The 23,160-nt window shown below is 42.4% G+C and overlaps 1 protein-coding gene across 5 annotated transcripts in view; it reads left to right on the forward strand.

The window, feature by feature from the left end:
* Positions 1-23,160, forward strand: part of LOC141103337 (P-selectin-like) — a 402,914-nt gene that overhangs the window by 354,030 nt on the left and 25,724 nt on the right. For 4 of the 5 annotated variants that reach the window (XM_073592835.1, XM_073592836.1, XM_073592839.1 and 1 more), the window contains 6 exons: positions 2,969-3,154; positions 3,665-3,850; positions 10,924-11,109; positions 13,509-13,694; positions 16,702-16,824; positions 19,246-19,279. In XM_073592835.1, the coding sequence (XP_073448936.1) occupies positions 2,969-3,154; positions 3,665-3,850; positions 10,924-11,109; positions 13,509-13,694; positions 16,702-16,824; positions 19,246-19,279 (901 nt within the window). The remainder of the gene's footprint in view (positions 1-2,968; positions 3,155-3,664; positions 3,851-10,923; positions 11,110-13,508; positions 13,695-16,701; positions 16,825-19,245; positions 19,280-23,160) is intronic. The other variant, XM_073592838.1, reaches the window with a different exon arrangement.

A 23,160-nucleotide genomic window follows, 5' to 3' on the forward strand; every position in this document is an offset into this window, starting at 1 on the left:
CTCTTTTCCTGCGGCCTGCCAGGTTGCGTGCTCGGATAAGGGTCTGGTATGGATTTTTGGGGGGACCCCATGCCTTTTTTTTTTTTTTTTTTGGCGCGGGGTTCCCCTTAAAATCCATACCAGACCTGAAGGGTCTGGTATGGAATTTAGGGGGAACCCCACGTCATTTTTTTTTTTAAATTTTGGCCGGGGTTCCCCTTAATATCCATACCAGACCTAAAGGGCCTGGTATGGAATTTAGGGGGACTCCCATGTCATTTTTTTTTTTTAATTTTGGTTCGGGGTTTCCCTGTGGGGAATTCCCATGCCGCGAGTAGGTTTAAATGGGTTTTTTCCTTCGAAATGTCATTTTGCTGTCAGACTGTTCTAAACACGGGAAACATGCGCCCCTTTACAGGCATAGACACCCCCCAGCTACGAAATTTAAAGGGATATTACACTTTTATTGTTTGACTTTAAGCATTATTAGAATCACTGCTCCTGAAAAAACGGCCGTTTTTAAAACTTTTTTTTGCATTGATCCATGTCCCCTGGGGCAGGACCCAGGTCCCCAAACACTTTTTATGACAATAACTTGCATACAAGCCTTTAAAATTAGCACTTTTCATTTCTCCCATAGACTTTTAAAGGGTGTTCCGCGGCATTCGAATTTGCCGCGAACACCCCAAATTGTTCGCTGTTCGGCGAACTTGCGAACAGCCAATGTTCGAGTCGAACATGAGTTCGACTCGAACTCGAAGCTCATCCCTAGTGATAGGTAGTAAAGAAATTACAGTGCCTTGAAAAAGTATTCATACCCCTTGACATTTTCCACATTTTGTCTTGTTATAACCAAAAATGCAAATGTATTTTATTGGGATTTCATGTGTTAGACCAACACAAAGTGGCATATAATTGTGAAGTGGAAGGAAAATGATAAATGGTTTTCCAAATTTTTCACAAATAAATATGTGAAAACTGTGGCGTGCATTTGTATTCAGCCCCCCTGAGTCAATACTTTGGAGAGCCACCTTTCTCTGCAATTACAGGTGCAAGTCTTTTTGGGTAGGTCTCTACCAGCTTTGCATATCTAGAGGGTGACATTTTTGCCCATTCTTCTTTGCAAAATAGCTCAAGCTTTGTCAGATTGGATGGAAAGCGTCTGTGAACAGCAATTTTCAAGTCTTTCCACAGATTTAGGTCTGGACATTGACAGGACCATTGTAACACATGGATATGCTTTGATCTAAACCATTCTATTGTAGCTCTGGCTGTATGTTTAAGGTCATTTTCCTGCTGGAAAGTGAACATCCGCACCATTCTCAAAGTCTTTTGCAGGCTCTAACAGGTTTTCTTCCACGATTGCCCAGCATTTGGCTCCATTCATCTTCCCATCAATTCTGACCAGCTCCGCTGCCCCTGCTCAAGAAAAGCATTCACACAACATGATGCTGCCACCACCATGTTTCACGTTGGGGATGGTTTGTTCAGAGTGATGTGCAGTGTTAGTTTTCCCCCACACATAGCGTTTTGCTTTTAGGCCAGAAGAGTTTGATTTTGGTCTTGTCTGAGTAACGCACCTTCTTTCACATGTTTGCTGTCTCCTCCACATGTCTACTCGCAAACTGCAAACGGGACTTCTTATGGCTTTCTTTCAACAATGGCTTTCTTCTTGCCACTTTTCCATAAAGGCCAGATTTATGGAGTGCACTACTAATAGTTGTCCTGTGGCCAGATTCTTCCACCTGAGCTGTGGATCTCTGCAGCTCCTCCAGAGTTACCATGGGCCTTTTGGCTGCTTCTCTGAGTAATGCTCTCCTTGCCCGGCCTGTCAGTTTAGATGTCTTGGTAGGTTTGCAGTTGTACCATACTCTTTCCATTTTCAGATAATGGATTGAACAGTGCTCTGTAAGATGTTCAAAGCTTGGGATATTTTTTTATAACCTAAACCCTGCTTTAAACTTCTCCACAACTTTATCCCTGACCTGTCTGGTGTGTCCTTGGCCTTCATGATGCTTTTTGTTCACTAAGGTTCTCTAACAAACCTCTGCGGGCTTCACAGAACAGCTGTATTTATACTGAGATTAAATTACATACAGGTGGACTCTATTTACTAATTAGGTGACTTCTGAAGGCAATTGGTTCCACTAGATTTTAGTTAGGGTTATCAGAGTAAAGGGGGATGAATACAAATGCACGCCACACTTTTCAGATATTTATTTATAAAAAATGTGGATAACCATTTTTCATTTTTCTTCCACTTCCCAATTGTGTGTCACTTTGTGTTGGTCTATCACATAAAATCCCAATAAAATACATTTATGTTTTTGGTTGTAACATGACAAAATGTAGAAAACTTCAATGGGTATGAATATTTTTTCAAGGCACTGTAGATTTATGCAATGTATGCCCCTAGAAAGCTTGAAGGTGCTCTTTGGATTTTGGGCCCCTCTGTATTGCTAGGCTGTGAAAAAGTCTCATGCATGTGGTATTGCCACACTCGGGATAAGTAGCAGAATGGGTTTTGGGGTATATTTCTAAGTATGCCTATGATGTGTGTTAGTGAATAATTGTCATTCAAGGTCTGTTAGTGCTGAAAACTGAAAAATGGCCTGGACTGGAAGGGGGTGAAAATGTCTGGACCTGAAGTGGTTAAAAGCACAAAGTTAAATAGAGTCTGAGTCTACGTACAGTATATACCGCACACATTTGCTGTATTCCAAATAATACTACTAGAATACTTAATAACTAGTAACTGTGAAAACAAAAAACACTTTGGTCAAGAGAGCTGCCAGGGCCTTCCCATTAATAAACCTCCTGTTCCCATTAATGCCTCTTCCCCCCAGGGCCCACAACCAGTATCAGGAGAAAGTATAATCACCATTCAGGACCCTTCCCTGGAGTACTTTACATATACTGTATTATATATATGTAAGTATGTGTCTGTGTAAGTGTGATTTTTTTAACAATTTAATTTCTTTGTTGACAGCTGTATCATGTATAGACCTACAATTTGCAGCAAATGTAAAGATCAACTGTATTGATGGGTATGGAAAATCCCAATATAAATCATTTTGCAACTTCTCTTGTGATGAAGGATATGAACTAAATGGAACAAGATCTGTATTTTGCCAGAAAACAGGAGAATGGTCTGACTCCACACCTACATGTTTAGGTAACTGAAGCCCGAGTTAACATCTTAATGATGCGTTTTTCCTATTTGCATACAACAATGTCAATATGTGTCAGTTTTTTGCCTAAGGTATGGGATGTATATCATTGTTGGTACACCTGCAACTGCAGGAGATGTTTTTCCAGAAATCTGTTCTGCACATAACTCGCAGCAGTGTGAAAGAAAAGTGGGCTTGGCTACATCCTGGTGTTTTAGGGCATCCAAAATGTGATAGGTAGTAAGGAAATTAGATGTGTAATTTACGCCCCTAGAAAGCCTGAAGGTGCTCCTTGGATTTTGGGCCTTTCTGTATGGCTAGGCTGGGAAAAAGTTTCACGCATGTGGTATCGCCACACTCAGGATGAGTATCAGAATAGGTTTTGGGGTGCATTTTTAAGTATGCCTAGAATGTGTGTTGGAGATTTCTTATTAATTGACAACTGTATATATAAACATACATTTTCATTTTCTTTCCTGCATTTTCTAAAAACAATTTAATTTCTTTGTTGACAGCTGTATCATGTAAGGATCTACAAACTCCAGCAAATGTAAAGATCAGCTGTCCTGAAGAGTATGGAAAATCACAATATAAATCATTTTGCAACTTCTCTTGTGATGAAGGATATGAACTAAATGGAACAAGATCTGTATTTTGCCAGAAAACAGGAGAATGGTCTGACTCCACACCTACATGTTTAGGTAGCTGAAGCCCAAATTAACACCTTAATGGCACATTTTTCTTATTGCATACAACACTGTCAATATTTGTCAGTATTTTTTCTATGTTATGGGATGTGTATCATTGTGGGTACACAATGGAGGATGTGTTTTTCCAGAAATCTGTTCTGCACATAACTCGTAGCAGCATGACTAAAGAGTTGGCTTGGCTACATCCTGGTGTATGAGGGCATCCAAAATGTGATAGGTAGTAAGGAAATTAGATCTGTAATTTATGCCCCCAGAAAGCTTGAAGGTGCTTCTTGGATTGTGGCTAGGCTGTGAAAAAGTCTCACGCAAGTGGTAACGGGGTGGGTGGGTCAGCCTATGAGTGCTTAGACCATGCGCCATACTCTGCATCAAATTGGTCTGCATGGCTGTCGTCCCAGAAGGAAGCCTCTTCTAAAGATGATGCACAAGAAAGCCCGCAAACAGTTTGCTGAAGACAAGCAGACTAAGGACATGGATTATGTCCTGTGGTCTGATGAGACCAAGATAAATTTATTTAGTTCAGATGGTGTCAAGCGTGTGTGGCGGCAAACAGGTGAGGAGTACAAAGACAAGTGTGTCTTGCCTACAGTCAAGCATGGTGGTGGGAGTGTCATGGTCTGGGGCTGCATGAGTGCTGCCAACACTGGGGAGCTACAGTTCATTGAGGAAACCATGAATGCCAACATGTACTGTAACATACTAAAGCAGAGCATGTACCCCTCCCTTTGGAGACTGGGCCGCAGGGCGGTATTCCAACATAACGACCCCAAACACACCTCCAAGACAACCACTGCCTTGCTAAAGAAGCTCAGGATAAAGGTGATGGACTGACCAAGCATGTCTCCAGACCTAAACCCTATTGAGCATCTGTGGGGCATCCTCAAAATGGAAGGTGGAAGAGCGCAAGGTCTCTAACATCCACCAGCTCTGTGATGTCATCATGGAGGAGTGGAAGAGGACTCCAGTGGCAACCTGTGAAGCTCTGGTGCACTCCATGCCCAAGGGGTTTAAGGTAATAAAAATATTGACACTTTGGGCCTAATTTGGACATTTTTCACTTTTGTTGCCAGCAGTTTAGACATTAATGTCTGTGTGTTGAGTTATTTTGAGGGGACAGCAAATTTACACTGTTATAAAAACTGTACACTCACTACTTTACATTGCAACAAAGTGTAATTTCTTCAGTGTTGTCACATGAAAAGCTATAATAAAATATTCACAAAAATGTGAGGGGGTGTACTCACTTTTGTGAGATACTGTGTATATATATAAATATATATATATATATATATATATATATATATATATATATATATATATACCATAGTTTGTAGACTCTAAGGCTACTTTCACACTGGGGCGGTGGGGTCGTTCTAGTGGTGATATTCGGCCACTAGCGGGGCGCTTTTAACCCCTGGTGGCGGCCGAAAAAGGCTTAAAACTGCCGGCAAAGCGCTGCTGCAGCGGCACTATGCCAGCGGTTTGGCAGCCTGCAAGCACGCCGCTCCAGTGTGAAAGCACTTGGGCTTTCACACTGGAGTGAGAGGAGAGGCTCTTTACAGGCACTATGCAGGCGCTATTTTTAGCTCTATAACGCCTGTAAAGCGCCTCCAGTGTGAAAGCAGCCTTCACACAGACTAAATAATATACACTGATTTGGGTTATTTTTACTAAAGAAGTGTAGCAGAATAAATTTTGCCTAAATTTATAAAGAAAGATTATTTATTTTCAACATTTTATAACAGAAATGAAGAAAAACTATTTAAAAAAAAAAATCTGACTTTTTTTTTGTTTATGTAGCAAAAAAATAAAAAATCCATACCAGACCCAGGTCTGGTGTGGATTTTAAGGGGAACCTTGCGCCAAAATTAAAAAAAGAAATGGCGTGGGGTCCCCCCAAAAATCCATACCAGACCCTTATCTGAGCACGCAACCTGGCAGGCCGCAGGAAAAGAGGGGGGGACGAGAGAACGCCCCCCCTCCTGAACCGTACCAGGCCACATGCCATCAACATTGGGAGGGTGCTTTGGGGTAGCGGCCCCCCAAAGCACCTTGTCCCCATGTTGATGGGGAGAAGGGCCTCATCCCAACAACCCTTGCCCGGGGGTTGTGGGGGTCTGCGGGCAGGGGGCTTATCGAAATCTGGAAGCCCGCTTTAACAAGGGGACCCCCAGATTCCGCCCCCTCGTGTGAAATCCCCGTGTTGTCAGAGGGGGCGGAGTCACAAACGGGTGATCCCGCCCCCCTCTGACAACGCGAGGAAAGCCATAGGGAAGTCCCCGTGCGTCAGAGGGGGCGGGGTCACTGGGTGGCCCCGCCCTCCGTTATATAAGAATTGTCACCTGAACAGAAGCGTCACACAGTGGAAGACTCCCACTGAGGCGGATCGTGCGGTGGACGAAGCAGAGAAGATGCCGAACAAGAAGATCGGAGGAAGAAGCGCGGGAAGAAGAAGATGGAGGAAGAAGAAGAACACCGAAGGAAGACCAGAAGAAAGAAGATGGAAGAAGAAGCGGGGAAAGAAGAAGAAATTAATAAAGGAATTGTCAAAAACCGTCTCTTGTCTTTTTTAACCTTTTTGACACTTTTTTATGAAATGGTAGGGGTACATTTGTACCCCATTACCAATTCACACAGGGTGGGGGCCGGGATCTGGGGGTCCCCTTGTTAAAGGGGGCTTCCAGATTCTGATAAGCCCCCCGCCCGCAGACCCCCACAACCACCAGGCAAGGGTTGTGGGGATGAGGCCCTTCTCCCCATCAACATGGGGACAAGGTGCTTTGGGGGGCTGCTACCCCAAAGCACCCTCCCAATGTTGAGGACATGTGTCCTGGTACGGTTCAGGAGGGGGGGCGCTCTCTTGTCCCCCCTCTTTTCCTACGGTCTGCCAGGTTGCATTGCGTGCTAGGATAAGGGTCTGGTATGGATTTTTGGGGGACCCCACGCCATTTCTTCTTTTAATTTTGGCGTGGTGTTCCCCTTAAAAGCCATACCAGACCCTTCAGGTCTGGTGTGGCTTTTGAGGGGGACCCCCACGCCATTTTTAAAAAAAATTTGGCGTGGGGTTCCCCTTAAAATCCATGTTTCAGGTCTGGTATGGATTTTGAGGGGGACCCACATGCCATTTTTAAAAAAAATTTTGGCGTGCGGTTCCCCTGTGGGGAAATCCCATGCCATTTTTATCAATGAACTTTTATGTGTATTGCCGGACCAACAATTCATTATAGCCGGCGCTAGCACTTTTAAATTACTTTTTTTCTTTAGAAATGTCATTTTGCACTCGGACTGTTCTAAACACAGGAGACATACACCACTTTGCAGGCATACTATAGACACCCCCAGGTATGAAATTTAAGGGAATATTACACTTTTATTTTTTCACTTTAAGAATTAATAACCACTTCAATAAAGGGCACTTATACACCTTCCTGCCCAGACCAATTTTCAGCTTTCAGCGCTGTTGCAGTTTGAATGACAATTGCGCGGTCATGCTACACTGTACCCAAACTAAATTTTTATCATTTTGTTCCCACAAATAGAGCTTTCTTTTGGTGGTATTTGATCACCTCTGCGGTTTTTATTTTTTGCTAAACAAATTAAAAAAAACGAAAATTTTGTAAAAAATAAAAGTTTTGCTTTTGTTTCTGTTAAAAAATTTTGTAAATAAGTAAGTTTTTTCTTTCACTGATGGGCACTTATAAGGCGCCACTGACAGGCACTGAAAAGGCGGCACCGATGAGGTGGAACCAATGAGCGGGCACTGAAGGGCACTGACGATGGGCACTGATATGCGGCACTGATGGGCACTGGTAGGCGGCACTGATGGGTGGCACTGATATGCAGCACTGTTGACCCCTGGGGCCAACTTATCTCTTAGGGACGGTGCCCTTTTGTACACAAACTGAGGGTGTTCGGGGAGCACCAGACCAAGTGTTTTGTCCTGTTTAAGAATAGGCCAATGCTTACGAATGATCTTTTCAAATTTTTTATATTGGACATTATAGTCCAAGATAATTCTGATATTCCCTGATCCATCCTGTTTAACCCTGGGCCTATTGGATACGAGTGTCGTTCGATCCATTGTTCGAACCGTCTCAATGTGTTTGGTAATGTCCGATTTATTATATCCCTTTTGCACAAACCGAGCAGATAAAACTTCGGACTGTGCAAGGTATTCATGTTCATAAGTACAATTCTGCCTGATGCGTACAAATTGTCCCTTAGGAATGTTGCACAACCATTGTAAATGGTGGCAGCTTCCAAGGGGAATGTACGCATTGCACTCCGTGGGTTTGAAATGATTTTTTAACTCTAACTGGTTATCTTTTATGGAGATATCTAGATCTAGGAAGGTTACATGATCGTTGCCCACATTCCAAGAGAGGACAATGTTTCTATTGTTCTCATCCAATTTCTGCATGAAAACATTGAGGTTAGATCTGTCACCCTTCCAGATCATAATAATATCATCGATGTACCATTGGTAACAGATGAGTTCAGGGGGTGTGTTTTTATAGATCACTTCTTCCTCCCAGTGTGCCATAAACAGGTTGGCAACATTGGGAGCAAAACGTGTTTTTAGCTAAACAGAACCTCAAGCAGTCTAGAATATAATTTTTATGTCTTCTAGACTGCTTGAGGTTCTGTTTAGCTAAAAACTACTTTTGGTATAACAGACGTTTTTTCCTCCAAACAAGGGGTGTTGCGATGGGGGCCCGTTTTGCTCCCAGTGTTGCCAACCTGTTTATGGCACACTGGGAGGAAGACCACCATTAGTGGTGAATGCCTGTGTGACCTTCCTGTTAGCTCAGGGGTCCATGTAGCAAGGTGAGCGGTTTGACTAGCAAGTGGTGTGAGCACGGATTAAGGAGCACTTCAGATTTTGCATGAAGCACCCTTTACCACCGTTGATGCTTCTGGCTTCTTTACTACATTTATTTATTTCTCCGCACATGAATTTATATGGACATTTATCATTAGTTATAGTCGTTATAATTTCCCTTCAGCGCTGCACTATTTGTTACTGAATAACTTGCATATTAACCCCTAAAATTAGCACTTTTGATTTCTCCCATAGACAATTCACTATAGCCGACAATTCACTATAGCCGCTATTACTTCATGACTTTTTTTCCCCTTTAGAAATGTAATTTTGCTGTCAGACTATTCTAAACAAGGGAAAAAAGCGCCACTTTACAGGCATACTATAGACACTCCCCAGGTACGAAATTTAAAGGAATATTTCACTTTTATTGTTTCACTGAGTCAGTTTTTTCTACTAACAAGGTGGTACATGACACCTAGCCGACTTCACACTATTTTCCCTGACACACCAGAACACTGCTGGCGGTGCCGTACAGACAGGGGTACGATCCTACACATATTTTGGACGTGCCCTAAATTAAAGATTTTTGGATGGCGGTCCGCACCATATCCCAAAAATTTACTGATTTTAAGATTTCAAATGACCCGCCATTTTTCCTACTACATGTTTCCACTATGTCAGCTAAAACTTACAAAAAGTCCATACTACAACATTTACTGAATGCAGCTAAAGCCTGCATTCATTTGCTCTGGAAACAGCAGCACCCACCGACCACAGCGTTATGGCTGAGGAAAGTGGAAGATATGAACAGGATGGAAGACTTGATACTGACTGCGGCTGACAGACATGAGACATACAAGCAAACTTGGAATCTTTGGAATTTGTTCATACACTCAGAAGAGGGCAAGTCCCTACTCGGGACGTGAGTGCTGATGCGGGACTAGCATTATGATGCCTTGTGTACATGCCTTGAGTTACATCCATATCTAATCCCAGCTGCCACCCCCATACCCCCCCTCTCCCCCCTCCCCACCTTTCCAACTTCCCTCTGGCTTTTTCTTTTGTACTAGTTTTTCCTACTTTGTCTATCCTTTTTCTATAGTTATATTATTGAGTTTGAGTGATAAGGATATATCAGCTATGGGTAGTCAAGATTATTGATTGATTGCTGTGATATACATCCATATTCACTGTTTCCTATCTTTTTAGAGGCTGCAACCTCATTTATTGTAAGATATTGTCACCGTTTGTGGACCTTGTTCATTCCTAAAAATGTAATAAAATTATATTTGCAAAAAAAAGTTCAAAGTTAAATAGAGTCTGAGTCTACGCACAGTATACTGTACACTCCCAATTAATAACCTTCTGTTCTCATTAACGCCCCTTTCTCCCCAGGGCCCACAACCAGTATCAGGTGAAAATATAATCACTGTTCAGGACCTATCACTGGAGTACTTTAAATGTACTGTTTTATATACACTATGTTGTCAAAAGTATTGGGACTCCTGCCTTTAAACACACATGAACCTTAATGTCACCCCAGTCTTAGTCCATAGGGCTCAATATCGAATTGGCCCACCCTTTGCACTTCTGGAAGAATGGTCAAACATTCCCATAGACACACTCCTAAACCTTGTGGACAGCCTTCCCAGAAGAGTTGAGGCTGTTATAGCTGCAAAGGGTAGGCCAACACAATATTGAACCCTACAGACTTATGCCGCGTACACAACAAAATCCGTTGTCGGAAATTCCGATCGTATGTACACAATTCCAATGCACAAAATTCCACGCATGCTCAGATTCAAGCAGAAGAGCCATACTGGCTATTGAACTTAATTTTTGTGTGTTGTACATCACAGCGTTCTTGACGTTCGTAATTTCCGACAACATGTGTGACCATGTGTATGCAAGACAAGTTTGAGCCAACATCCATCAGAAATAAATACAGAATTTTGTTGTCGGAATGTCCAATCATGTGTACGCGGCATAAGACTGGGATGCCATTAAAGTTCATGTGCGTGTAAAGGCAGGAGTCCCAATACTTTTGAAAATATAGTAACAATTCAATTTCTTTGTTGACAGCTGTATCGTGTATAGACCTACAAATTCCAGTAAATGTAAAGATCAACTGTAAAATAAATTTTCTTTCCTGCATTTTCTAACTTGCCTACTGTTTTTTTTTTTGTTTTTTTTTTTAACAATTTAATTAATAATTTAATTTGAATCTCTTTTTTAACAGTTGTATCATGTATATACCTACAAATTCCAGCAAATGGCAATATCAGCTGTACTGGGGAGCATGGAAAATCCCAATATAAATCATTTTGCAACTTTTCTTGTGATGAAGGATATGAACTAAATGGAACAAGATCTGTATTTTGCCAGAAAACAGGAGAATGGTCTGACTCCACACCTACATGTTTAGGTAGCTGAAGCCCAAGTTACCACCTTAATGATGCATTTTTCTTATTGCATACAACACTGTCAATATGTCAGTTTTTTACTATGGTGTGGGATGTGTATTGTTGTTGGTACACCTGCAAACTGCAGGATGTGCTTTTCCAGAAATCATAACTCTTAGGGCTCATGCACACAGGGCATTAGAAAAAACGAGCTGTAAAGTCACTACCAACGCCAGGAAAAAGCAGCTGTAAAAACGTGCCTTTAGTAGCTTTTTGTGTTCGTGTTAATGCACGTTTTAGCTGCATTTATCTGTCTCTATTCAAAATCAGTTGTTCCCTATGAGAGCCCATTGATTTGAATAGAAGTCACACCAGAAGTCGGATTATGATGATCTGACTTGCAGTGTGACTTGTGTGCTGAGGATCTTGAAGAGGAACCCCACGCCAAAATGCCAACAAAAAAAAACGGCGTGTGGTCCCCCCTAGATCCATACCAGACCCTTCGCTCTGGCATGGATTTTAAGGGGAACCCCCACGCCATTTTTTGTTATGGGGATTCCCCTTAAAACCCATACCAGACCCTTATCCCAGTATGCAGCCCGGCAGGTCAGGAAAGGAGGGGGGGGCGAGCGTGCACCCCGCCCCGGACCATTCCAGGCCACATGCCCTCGACAAAGCACCTTTCCCCCATGATTGATAGGGACAAGGGCCTCTTCCTGACAACCCTGGCCATTTATTGTCGGTGTCTGTGAGTGGGGGGCTTATCGAAATCTGGAAGCCCCCTTTAACAAGGGGGCCCCCAGATCCCGGGCCCCCACCCTATGTGAATGAGTACACTCAGAAGAGGGTAAGTCCCTACTCAGAACGTGAGCGCTGATGGGAGACGAGCATTATGATGCCTTGTTTACATGCCTTGAGTTACATCCATATCTAATCTCAGCTGCCACCCCCATACCCCTCCTCTCCCCCCTCCCCACCTTTCCAACTTCCCTCTGACTTTTTCTTCTGTACTAGTTTTTCCTACTTTGTCTATCCTTTTTCTATAGTTAAATTATTGAGTTTGAGTAATAAGGAATGGAGAATGGTCTTCCTACTCTGTGGATAGTTATAGAGTGGGAATCCCATGCCGCCACAATATTGCAGCATTGAGAGTATGGGATATATCAGCTATGGGTAGTCAAGATTATTGATTGATTGTTGTGATATACATCCATATACACTGTTTCCTACCTTTTAAGAAGCTGCGACCTCATTTATTGTAAGATATTGTCACCGATTATGGACCTTGTTCATTCCTAAAAATGTAATAAAATTATATTTACAAAAAAAAAGTTCAAAGTTAAATAGAGTCTGAATCTACGCACAGTATACTGTACACTCCCAATTAATAAACCTCCTGTTCCCCTTAACGCCCCTTTCTCCCCAGGGCCCACAACCAGTATCAGGAGAAAATACAATCACTGTTCAGGACCTATCACTGGAGTACTTTAAATATACTGTTTTATATACACTATATTGTCAAAAGTATTGGGAGGCCTGCCTTTACACGCACATGAACCTTACTGTCACCCCAGTCTTAGTCCAAAGGGCTCAATATTGAGTTGGCCCACCCTTTGCACTTCTGGAAGAATGGTCAAACATTCCCATAGACACACTCCTAAACCTTGTGGACAGCCTTTCCAGAAGAGCTGAAGCTGTTATAGCTGCAAAGGGTGGGCCAACACAATATTGAACCCTACAGACTTATTCAGACAACAAATGTTCGATGGGAGCTTGTTGTCAGAAATTCCAACCATGTGTAGGCTCCATTGGACATTTTTTGTCGGAATTTCCGACAAGAAAAATTTGAGAGCTGGTTCTCAAATTTTCCGACAACAAAATCTGTTGTCGGAAATTCCGATCGTATGTACACAATTCCGATGCATAAAATTCCACGCATGCTCGGAATCAAGCAGAAGAGCTGCACTGGCTATTGAACTTTTTTTCTCGGCTCGTCATACGTGTTGTACGTCACCGCGTTCTTGACGTTTGGAATTTCCGACAATATTTTTGTGACCGTGTGTATGCAAGACAAGTTTGAGCCAACATCCGTCGGAAATAAATACAGAATTTTGTTGTCGGAATGTCCGATCATGTGTACGTGGCATAAGACTGGGATGCCATTAAAGGTCATGTGCGTGTAAAGGCAGGAGTCCCAATACTTTTGACAATATAGTGTATATATATGTATGTATGTGTCTGTGTAATTTTTTAACAATTCAATTTCTTTGACAGCTGTAGCGTGTATAGACCTACAAATTCTAGTAAAGATCAACTGTAAAGTAAATTTTCTTTCCTGCATTTTCTAAAAACTTGCCTACTGTTTTTTTTTTTTTTTTTAACAATTTAATTAATAATTTAATTCGAATCTCTTTTTTGACAGTTGTATCATGTATAGACCTACAAATTCCAGCAAATGGCAATATCAACTGTACTGGTGAGCATGGAAAATCCCAATATAAATCATTTTGCAACTTCTCTTGTGATGAAGGATATGAACTAAATGGAACAAGATCTGTATTTTGCCAGAAAACAGGAGAATGGTCTGAATCCACACCTACATGTTTAGGTAGCTGAAGCCCAAGTTACCACCTTAATGATGCATTTTTCTTATTGCATACAACACTGTCAATATGTCAGTTTTTTCCTATGGTGTGGGCTGTGTATCGTTGTTGATACACCTGCAAACTGCAGGATGTGCTTTTCCAGAAATCATAATTCTTAGGGCTCATGCACACAGGGCATTAAAAAAAAAGAGCTGCAAAGCCAGTACCAACGCCAGGAAAAAGCAGCTGTAAAAACATGCTTTTAGTAGCTTTTTGTATTCGCGTTAATGCATGTTTAGCCGCACTAGCTTTTAGCGGCATTTCTCTGCCTCTGTTCAAAATCAGTTGTTCCCTATGAGAGCCCATTGATTTGAATAGAAATCACACTAGAAGTCGGATCATGATGATCCGACTTTGCAGTGTGACTTGTGTGCTGAGGATCTTAAAGAGGAACCCCACGCCAAAATGCCAACAAAAAAAAAAACGGCGTGGGGTCCCCCCCAAGACCCATACCAGATCCTTCACTCTGGTATGGATTTTAAGGGGAACCCCCATGCCATTTTTTGTTATGGGGGGTTCCCCTTAAAATCCATACCAGACCCTTATCCCAGTATGCAGCCGGCAGGTCAGGAAAGGAGGGGGGGCACTCCAGGCCACATGCCCTCGACAGCGGAAGAAGACAACAGAGAGAGGAGAACCAGCAGAGGGAGAAGACAGTGGAGAGAGGAGACAGCAGGGACAGGAGTCATCAGCGGTGAGAGGAGAAGAACTGGAGGATGAAGACATCGCTGGAGGGAGAAGAAATCAGAAGAGATGCCAGAGCTGCTTTATTAAATGAATTTGCCAAAAACCTGTGTACTGTTTTTATTTTTGACACTTTTTTTTGGGTGAATGGGTAGGGGTACGATGTGCCCCATACTTATTCATATAGGATGAGGGGCCGGGATCTGGGGGCCCCCTTGTTAAAAGGGGCTTCCACCCGCAGACCCCAACAACCAACGGTCAGGGTTGTCGGGAAGAGGCACTTGTCCCCAGGTGCTTTGGGGTGGGGGGGCAGGCCCCCCATGCCCCAAAGCACCCACCCCCCATGTTGAGTGCATGTGGCCTGGTATGGTCCAGGAAGGGGGGGCCCCCCTTTCCTGACCTGCCGGGCTGCATGCTTGGATAAGGGTCTGGCATGGATTTTGGTGGGGACCCTACGCGTTTTGTTTTTGTTTTTTTCATTTTGGCATGGTGTACCTCTTCAAGATCCTCAGCCCGCAAGTCGGATCAATATGATACGACTTCTGGTGCGACTTTTATTCAAATCAGTGTGCTCTCATAGGGAACCATTGATTTTGACATGTAAAAAAAATGCTTGACGCAGCTTAACAGCGTTAAGCCGCATTTAGCAGATTTTAGCGGCATCAGACGTTTTTACACCTCAACAGCCCCTGCTCCTGAACACACAGGCTGTCGTTTTTTTCTACTGCACCTAAACGCTTCCAAACACCTCTGACAGTTTATGTGTGCATGGACACATAGGCTAACATGGAGGGGCATTTAGAAGCAGTTAAAAAAAGTCAGACGCTCCTAACAGCAGCTGAAAAAAAGTCCTGTGTGCATGACCCCTTAGCTGCATGACAGAAAAGTGGGCTTGGCTACATACTGCAGAATATAGAGCAGGGTTAAATAGTGCAGAAAAAAGGGCATAGAGTCCAAGTCTACACACAGTATAGTATTGCAGTCCTTGCACTACTACTGGTTTACTTTGTAGCCAGCAACTGTTTAAACAAGCACTTTGGTCAGGAGTATGTAATAAACTACACATTATAAAGATCGCAGTAGTTAAGAATATGTAATAGTACCCCTTCCATTGCTGGTCAATTAAAAGAAAAAAATGTCCTGGCATGCATGGTCAATGGGAGAAAAAAAACACTCCTCTGTTGGTGGTCACTAGCAGTGGTCTCCTGGTCTTAACAAATATCTGAGACTTATAGACAACATTTCACATAGTTTTATCTCTATGTATTTAGTCATCTTGGTTATGGGATATCTAGTAATAGTAAATCAAATACAAATGGACCTACTAATTTTTCTGCTTTGATTCACTACAGAAAGTGACAACGTTTACCATGACATAATGGTTTAACCAAGGTTTATATACCAGTTCCAATAAATAAATTTACAGTGACTACCAAAGTATTTAGTATCTAGATAAATACTAGGTGCAATAAGCACATGCACCAGTTTTAAAATAACTACTGTATATTTCAGGTTAATACAAAATAAATATATTCCTACTGAATAGATGAATGTATGACTGAATGGTTATGGTGGTGTGGGGTAAAATAGATTTTACCTCCTACTTTGGAGAGCATGATGTTATAATGTCTGTGTTGGTGTTTAGGAAGCAGGACTGGTGCAAGGATTTTTGACACCCTAGGCGAAACCTCATTTTGCCGCCCCATTGGCTCCACCCCTGACTCCACCCCCTCTGCCCTGCCCATGTGACAGAAGGCGCCACTATACAGGAAGCATCGGCTCTGCTTCCTCTAGCGCTGGCTCCAGTGCTGCGCTGCACCTCTAATTACACTACCGGTCAGACTGAGTTAGTTACATGCTGCAGCCTGCAAAGCATGCAGATGCGGAGGGAAACCAGCGGCCGGGCGCCCCTAGGCAGCAGAGCGCCCTAGGCGGCTGCCTAGTTTGCCTAGTGGTAGCACCGGCCCTGTTAGGAAGTGGGATCAAATTTTTAGCCTGTCTCTTAAAAGTACTTTTTCTGTGTTTGTGGGTATATCGGCTTGGTTTACAAAGCAACCAGAATCACATTTCAACCACCCCAGCTAATGGGAAGTTGGTAATATGTCTAGTGAGCCAGTTTAGTATTGTTGTGGGTGAGAATAAAGATTTTTCTTTTATTACAAAAATAAATAATACTTTGATAAATAAATATTCTGATCAGTTTGGTTATTTATATCCCTAGACATCAGTAATGTACTCTATGCCCTATTAGAGTTAATAGTACTGTTTTGTGTTTCTCTGATCTAGCTTGGAATGGTTCCTTTGGAAAACAAAAACAAGTTGCCATAGTAAGCTCAGTTTCAGGAACCGTTGGGCTACTTTTGTCTGGTATACCATTTGTATATTTATTAAGTTACCTTCGTAAAAAAAGTAAGTATCTTTCACTGCTTTTAAACAGATAATGTAATGATGTAAAATAACTTATTATTTTAAATTAAATTTAAAATTGACTTTTGATATTTTACATTTTACACATTTAACGCTTGACAAGTAGTGTTGGGGACCGGTTCGGCCTGAGCATGAGTTCGGGCCAAACATTGGCTGTTCAGCCCGTTCGTCCAAAACCTGAATTTGCAGGGTGTTCGGGTAGGTGTTTGCCTCATCAAACGCCCTGCAACGCTGCACAGTGCATATTACGCCCTGATTGGGCAAAGCTTTTCACAATCAGGGCACAGTATAAGTTAAGCTGCGGCGTCCTTAACAATCGATGAGTCATCAGCTGTCAATGGGTTTCCCCGCTGACAGCTGAATATAAAAAAAAAATTAACGGTTAAAAAAAAAAGAAAAAAAACACCAAAATTAAAAACGGTGTGGGGTACCCATCAGCATCCATACCAGACTCTTATCTGGGCATGCAGCCCAGGTGGTCAGAAAAGGGGGGGGGCAATGAGTGAGAGCACTGCCCCCCCAAACCATACCAGGGCACATTAAATATGAAGTACTTGTGCGCTGCTATGGACTTCACAACCAACAAAAACTAATATGCAAAATAAATACCAAAGAATAATATATCACCCTAAAAATACACACGAAAAAGCTGCAACCATTAGCAAGTGACCTCAACACTTTAAAACAAGTAATGATAAAAAATTGTGTGCTAATTCAAGGAGCTAAGCAGACAAAAATTCAAGAATATATGCAGCAACATAGACAAATATGCATCTTCAGGTTTTCTAGGGTAAGACTGAATTTTGAAAATGTCTAATCTTTATAGTATAAACACATTTTTATTTTATAAAGATTTAACTGTGTTCATTTTACCTAGAAGACATGTAACTATCCTTTTCTGAAGTTTCGATGATTTTTAATTTGTGGTATTTAATCTTTTGCTGTAGCAGCATCTAAACGGGACCTTTTAGCTACAAAGAGGTGTAATTCCATACGTAGTGATTCATAATTAAAATATTAATTATACACAGAAAAATAGTTTGTACACTTTAAACTATTTTCATTTCTCTACATAATAACACACATATTTCTAAGTACTTTTTGGATAAGATGTTATGTCATAATTACGCCTTTTCATATATCATTATATCATATCATATATGGAAATAGTGATGTTCCTTTTTGTACCCTTTTACCAAAAATAAATGAGCCCCAACAGTGTCATTGGTTTCATCTTATCAAATAATGAAATGTACATCTTTCTTAGTGAAAAGGTTGCAATCGCTTATAAACATAATAATCATGACTGAGCTTGTATGTCTTGTATGGATTTATATACACTGAAAAGTTATTAGATTATTAGATTATTAGATTTAACAGTTGTACTAAATTCCATGATGTTTTGAATTATTTTGTCCCCGTAACATTGGAATATAGAGGATCCCAACCACATCAGTAGAAACGTTACACTTGGTTCATTCTTGTTAGGTGTGTTGTTTCTTGTATATTTTTCCAGCTTGATAATTGCTTTGTCCACAAGTGACACAATGCGTGGAATTTTCCCTTTACAAGAAGTTCTTTTTCATTCAGCTGGTAAAATAACATTTGTTGGTTTGTAAACAAAGACCAGTTTCAGATTAAAAAGATGTCTCTCTAATGGGCTTCAGGTGTGTGTCAATAAGATCACCCCATTGTTCAGAGGTGGGTTTTTGCTCTTTTTACAAACCTATTTGAATCACACATTATGCCATTTCTTTCTCTTTGGGAAAGTTACACATTAATAAGATCCTAGTCTCTTGGCCTATTTAATCTTCCATAGTTTACAATTAGAGAAATTATGACATTTTTTTTATTCAGAGAAACTCTAACAATATGCATAATTAGAAACCTGCACCACAACTACTTTATTGCTTCAGATTCTGCCTTTTACAATATTCTCTCCACTTTTATACACCAGGTCCCCATGGATTCATTCTATGATTTATAATTTAAAGTAGCAACTGGCAATGAAAGAGAGTAGAGTTTTTTGAACTAATGGGATGGCATTGTGCTAGGAATGCTAAAGAATTGCATGTGTTAAAATAAAACTACTGTAATATCCTAGCAAATCATCAAAAGTTCACATTTCATAGCAATAGGCTACTGGGAAAGAAACAGTGTTTTTAAACCAACAGGACTGGCATTGTGCGAGGAATGTTAAGGATTTTCATGGGTTAACAAAAAACTTCTGCAATATTGTTGCAGAGCAACAGAACTTCACGTCATAGTTGACAATTTTAAAATTAGCCTTCTATAGTTCTTTTATTGTTTTTAACACATGTAATTAGATAATAAAGCAACATTTTCTCTGCAATGTATTCAGTTACAACATTTCGCATCTCAATGTTCTGTTATTTTTTTCAGAAAAAGAAAATTCCCATATCCTGAAAACAAACAAGTAAGCTTTGTTAATGTGCTTAGACCTCAATAAATACATTGGTAATTAGAGTTGCTAAATAAACTACAGCGTTTCAGCTGAAAACATGGAAAACTGATTAGGCTACATTCACACCTGGGTTTTGGGCCTACAGCATGTTCCTTCAAGAAACCCAGCAGGGGTTCAGGTGGCAGCCTCATTGAAAGCAATGGGAGGCCCCTAATTCCCACAGCTAGTTGCAGCAGCTTGCATGTAATTGCTATGTGGCAATTACCTGTGAGTGATTGGCCCTGGAACCAGACAGCCTAAGGCCAAAATGCAATTGTGAATGTGGCCTTAGGAAATAAAACTGAAATATAGAACACATTATTTAATGTTACCAGTATCTGTAAACTGTGGATTGTAATGTAGGTTTTTCCACATAGATATTTCTCCTGTTTTGTTGCAAAAATGATACCACTTCATCTGAATAAATTATGTAGTATTAATCCATTACATTCCACCCAATTACCACAAAAACAAACAGTGCCAATGCAAAAGTAATCATGTGACATTTACCAAAACCTATGCAAAAAAATCTGTATCAGTAGACCTGCTCCTAGCCATACAGCATTAATATTTCAAGCAAAGAAAATAATTGTAAGTTCATGCATTGCAAGAATTTCAGCAAACTTGATTGAAGGCACTTACCTTCTCCTGTTTAGGAACTCACACTCACTCAATTTCTCCTTCCTGTGCTCTAAGTGAGAAAAAATTGCAATGATATGCACCTGTGAAACAGGTGCAAAAAAATTACTCTTTGGGTGTTGGGGGCACCGTCCCACCGTAACCCTATAGAGGTACTCTTGATGAAAGCAAGAATTGGCCTTGCTGTAAAAAAATTGCAACGATATGCACCTGTCAAACAGGTGCAGAAAAATTAGTTTTTGGGTGTCGGTGGCGCCTTCCCACTGTAACCCTAAAGAGGTACTGTTGATGAAAGCAAGAATTGGCCTTGCTGTAAAAAATTGCAATGATATGCACCTGTCAAACAGATGCTATAAAATTGGTCTTTGGTTGTTAATTGTGCCCATGAAACCTATACCAAAAACATTCTTCCAGATGAAATGATTGAACAGCCTCAAAGCTAGGAAGCCCCGAAGCCCTGCAGAGATTCCACATCCCAAAAATACTTAATCAGTGACACCGGCATCAGGGGCTTCATAGCTGGTAATCCAGGACTGATTCATTTTTATAAAAATCAAACGGTCCACGGAGTCTGTGGACAGACGTGTTCTATGATCAGTAACAGAACCTCCTGCAGCACTGAATGCCTGTTCTGAAAGCACGCTGGATGCAAGGTAGCCCAACAACTCAATAGCATACTGGGCAAGTTATGACCAGTGGTCTATTCTCATGACCCAGTAAGTCAGTGGTTCATCAGCTGGAAAGCTCTCCATCTCTGTTTTGGCCCCGAGGTAATTGTCCACCATTTGATGCAGAGGCTGCCAATGGGATGTGGAAACTGACAGCCCTGGGCGGCGAGGACTAAAAAAATTCCGAAATGCCTCACTTAGGCGGACGCCTTCTCCAACGCTCCTCTCTTGACCAACAGAAGACTCAAAACTACGTTTTCCACGGCACTGTAACCTACTGGAGTCTGGAAAAATGTTCAATAAAATCCTCTTTAACGTACCCTCAAGAGATTTTATCTTCTGCACTTTCTGTGGGGATGGCATGAGTTCTGAGACCTTCCTCTTATACTGGTGGTCAAGGAGGGTTGCCAACCAGTAATCATCCTTCTCCTTTATGCCACGTATTCCTGGGTCCTTTCGCAGGCTTTGAAGCATGCAGTTGCCCATGCGCCTCAAATTTGCTGAGGCTTGAGAAGCAGACTCCTCGGGGTCACTCAGCATGACAGCATCTGGAACTTCCTCCTTCCAGTCATGTACTACTCCCAAGGGTCCTGGGGTTGGAAAGCCATCACTTACAGATTGACGCATGTCTTCCACTTCTTCGAAGCCTATGAAAGTACCAGAATCCTCCTCCTCATCTTCCTCCCCTCTCTCCTCCTGTGTGTTCTGTGACATAGGAATGATGGTGTTTGCATAAAGTGGGCCTTGAGAGGAAAGGAAGTCCTCCTCTTCCTCCTGCTGTTCTACCTCCAGTGCCCTGTCCATAATGCCATGCAGAGTCTGCTCCAGCAGAAACACAACAGGGATTGTGCCACTGATGCATGCACTGTCACTGCTCACCATCCTTGTGGCCTCCTCAAATGGTGACAATACAGTGCATGCATCCTTAATGATCAGTCATTGGCGTGGGGAAAAAAAGCCGAGGCAGCCTGTGCCTGTCGCCGTGCCATACTGGCACAGGTACTCGTTAATGGCCCTCTGCTGCATGTATAGCCGCTCCAGCATTCCCAAAGTTGAGTTCCACCTGATGTCACGAAACAGGCGGTTTACGGGCAGGTGGAATTCTCACTGAATTTCAGACAACCGAGCACTGGCTGTGTATGACCGCCTGAAATGGCTACAGACTCTTCCGGCCTGCTTTAGTACATCTTGCAACCCTGGGTAAGTACTTAGGAAACGCTTCACCACCAGATTGAGGACATGTGCCAGGCATGGCACATGTGTCAACTTTCCCTGTCTAAAGGCGGACAGGAGGTTTGAGCCTTTATCGGACACCACCATTCCTGGCTCCAGCTGGCTTGGTGTGAACCACCTATGGGCCTGTCCCTGCAGAGCTGCAAGAATCTCTGCTCCGGTGTGGTTCCTGTCCCCTAAACACACCAGCTGAAGCACTGCATGGCACATTTTAGCCTGAATCTGGGAATAGCCCTTTGAACACTTAGGGGGTACCTGATGTTCATAGGACAATTCTGCAGAGGAGGGCATGGAGGTGGCGGAGGAGGAGGAGGGGGTAGAGCTCCAGGTCTGGCATCATCACCACCAGCTGTATGGAGATGTGGGGGCACAACAAACTGCAGTACCAAGCCCTGTCCTGCATCCTTTCGAGTTGCAAGCAGCATTACCCAGTGTGCTATGAACAAAATATATCATCCCTGCCCATGTTTGCTGGACCACGTGTCAGCAGTAAGGTGGATTTTATGGCTGACTGCCTTGACCAACAATGCCAGAACATTCCCTTCCACGTGATGGTAGAGAAATGGAATGGCCTTACGTGAAATGTAGTAGCGACTGGGAATCTACCATTATGGTACACATTGTGTGAATTCACAGAAGGGGGCAGAATCCACCAGGCTAAAAGGCAGAAGTTGGAGAGCCAACAGCTTTGACAAGCTTGCATTCAGACGCTGGGCATGTTGGTGGCAGGGACTGTATTTTTTTTTTTCACTGCAGCAGATGGGGCACAAAAATTTGCTGGCTACAGTCTACAGCTGGTGGTGTGCTGCTGGCAGATGTGCTGCTAGGACCTGGGACACCCTGTGCTATACCATACTCCCCTGTCAGTGGAGGCTGCTGAGAGGTAATGACTTGGTATCACAAGGGCAGACTGAAGTGGGTAAGGAGGAGGAGGAGGGACAGATTTGTGACCCTTTTGTGTGGCTTTTAGGTGCTCTTGCCATAGGGGTTAAATGGTTGGCCGTTAAATGCCTTGTTAAGCATGTGGTACCCAAATTGTGTGTGTTTTTGCCACGTTTGATGTGCCTGAGACACAGTCTGCAGATAGCAACAGTGCAATCTGCTGCAGATGTGCTAACAAAGGCCCAGACAGCTGAGCTTTGGGGAGTGGGCCGGGAGATAACAGCTGCAGAATGTAATGGAATAGCGTGGCTGCTCTCTACTCTTTCTTGATGTCAGCCTCCTTGGGGTTGTGCCGCCTCACCTTCAGTTTCCTCCTCTGCTCTATCTGGCACCCAGGTCGCATCAGTGACCTCATCATCATCTCCATCGCCT

The sequence above is a fragment of the Aquarana catesbeiana genome, linkage group LG07 (genome assembly GCF_042186555.1).
Source record: "Aquarana catesbeiana isolate 2022-GZ linkage group LG07, ASM4218655v1, whole genome shotgun sequence".
NCBI lineage: Eukaryota > Metazoa > Chordata > Amphibia > Anura > Ranidae > Aquarana > Aquarana catesbeiana.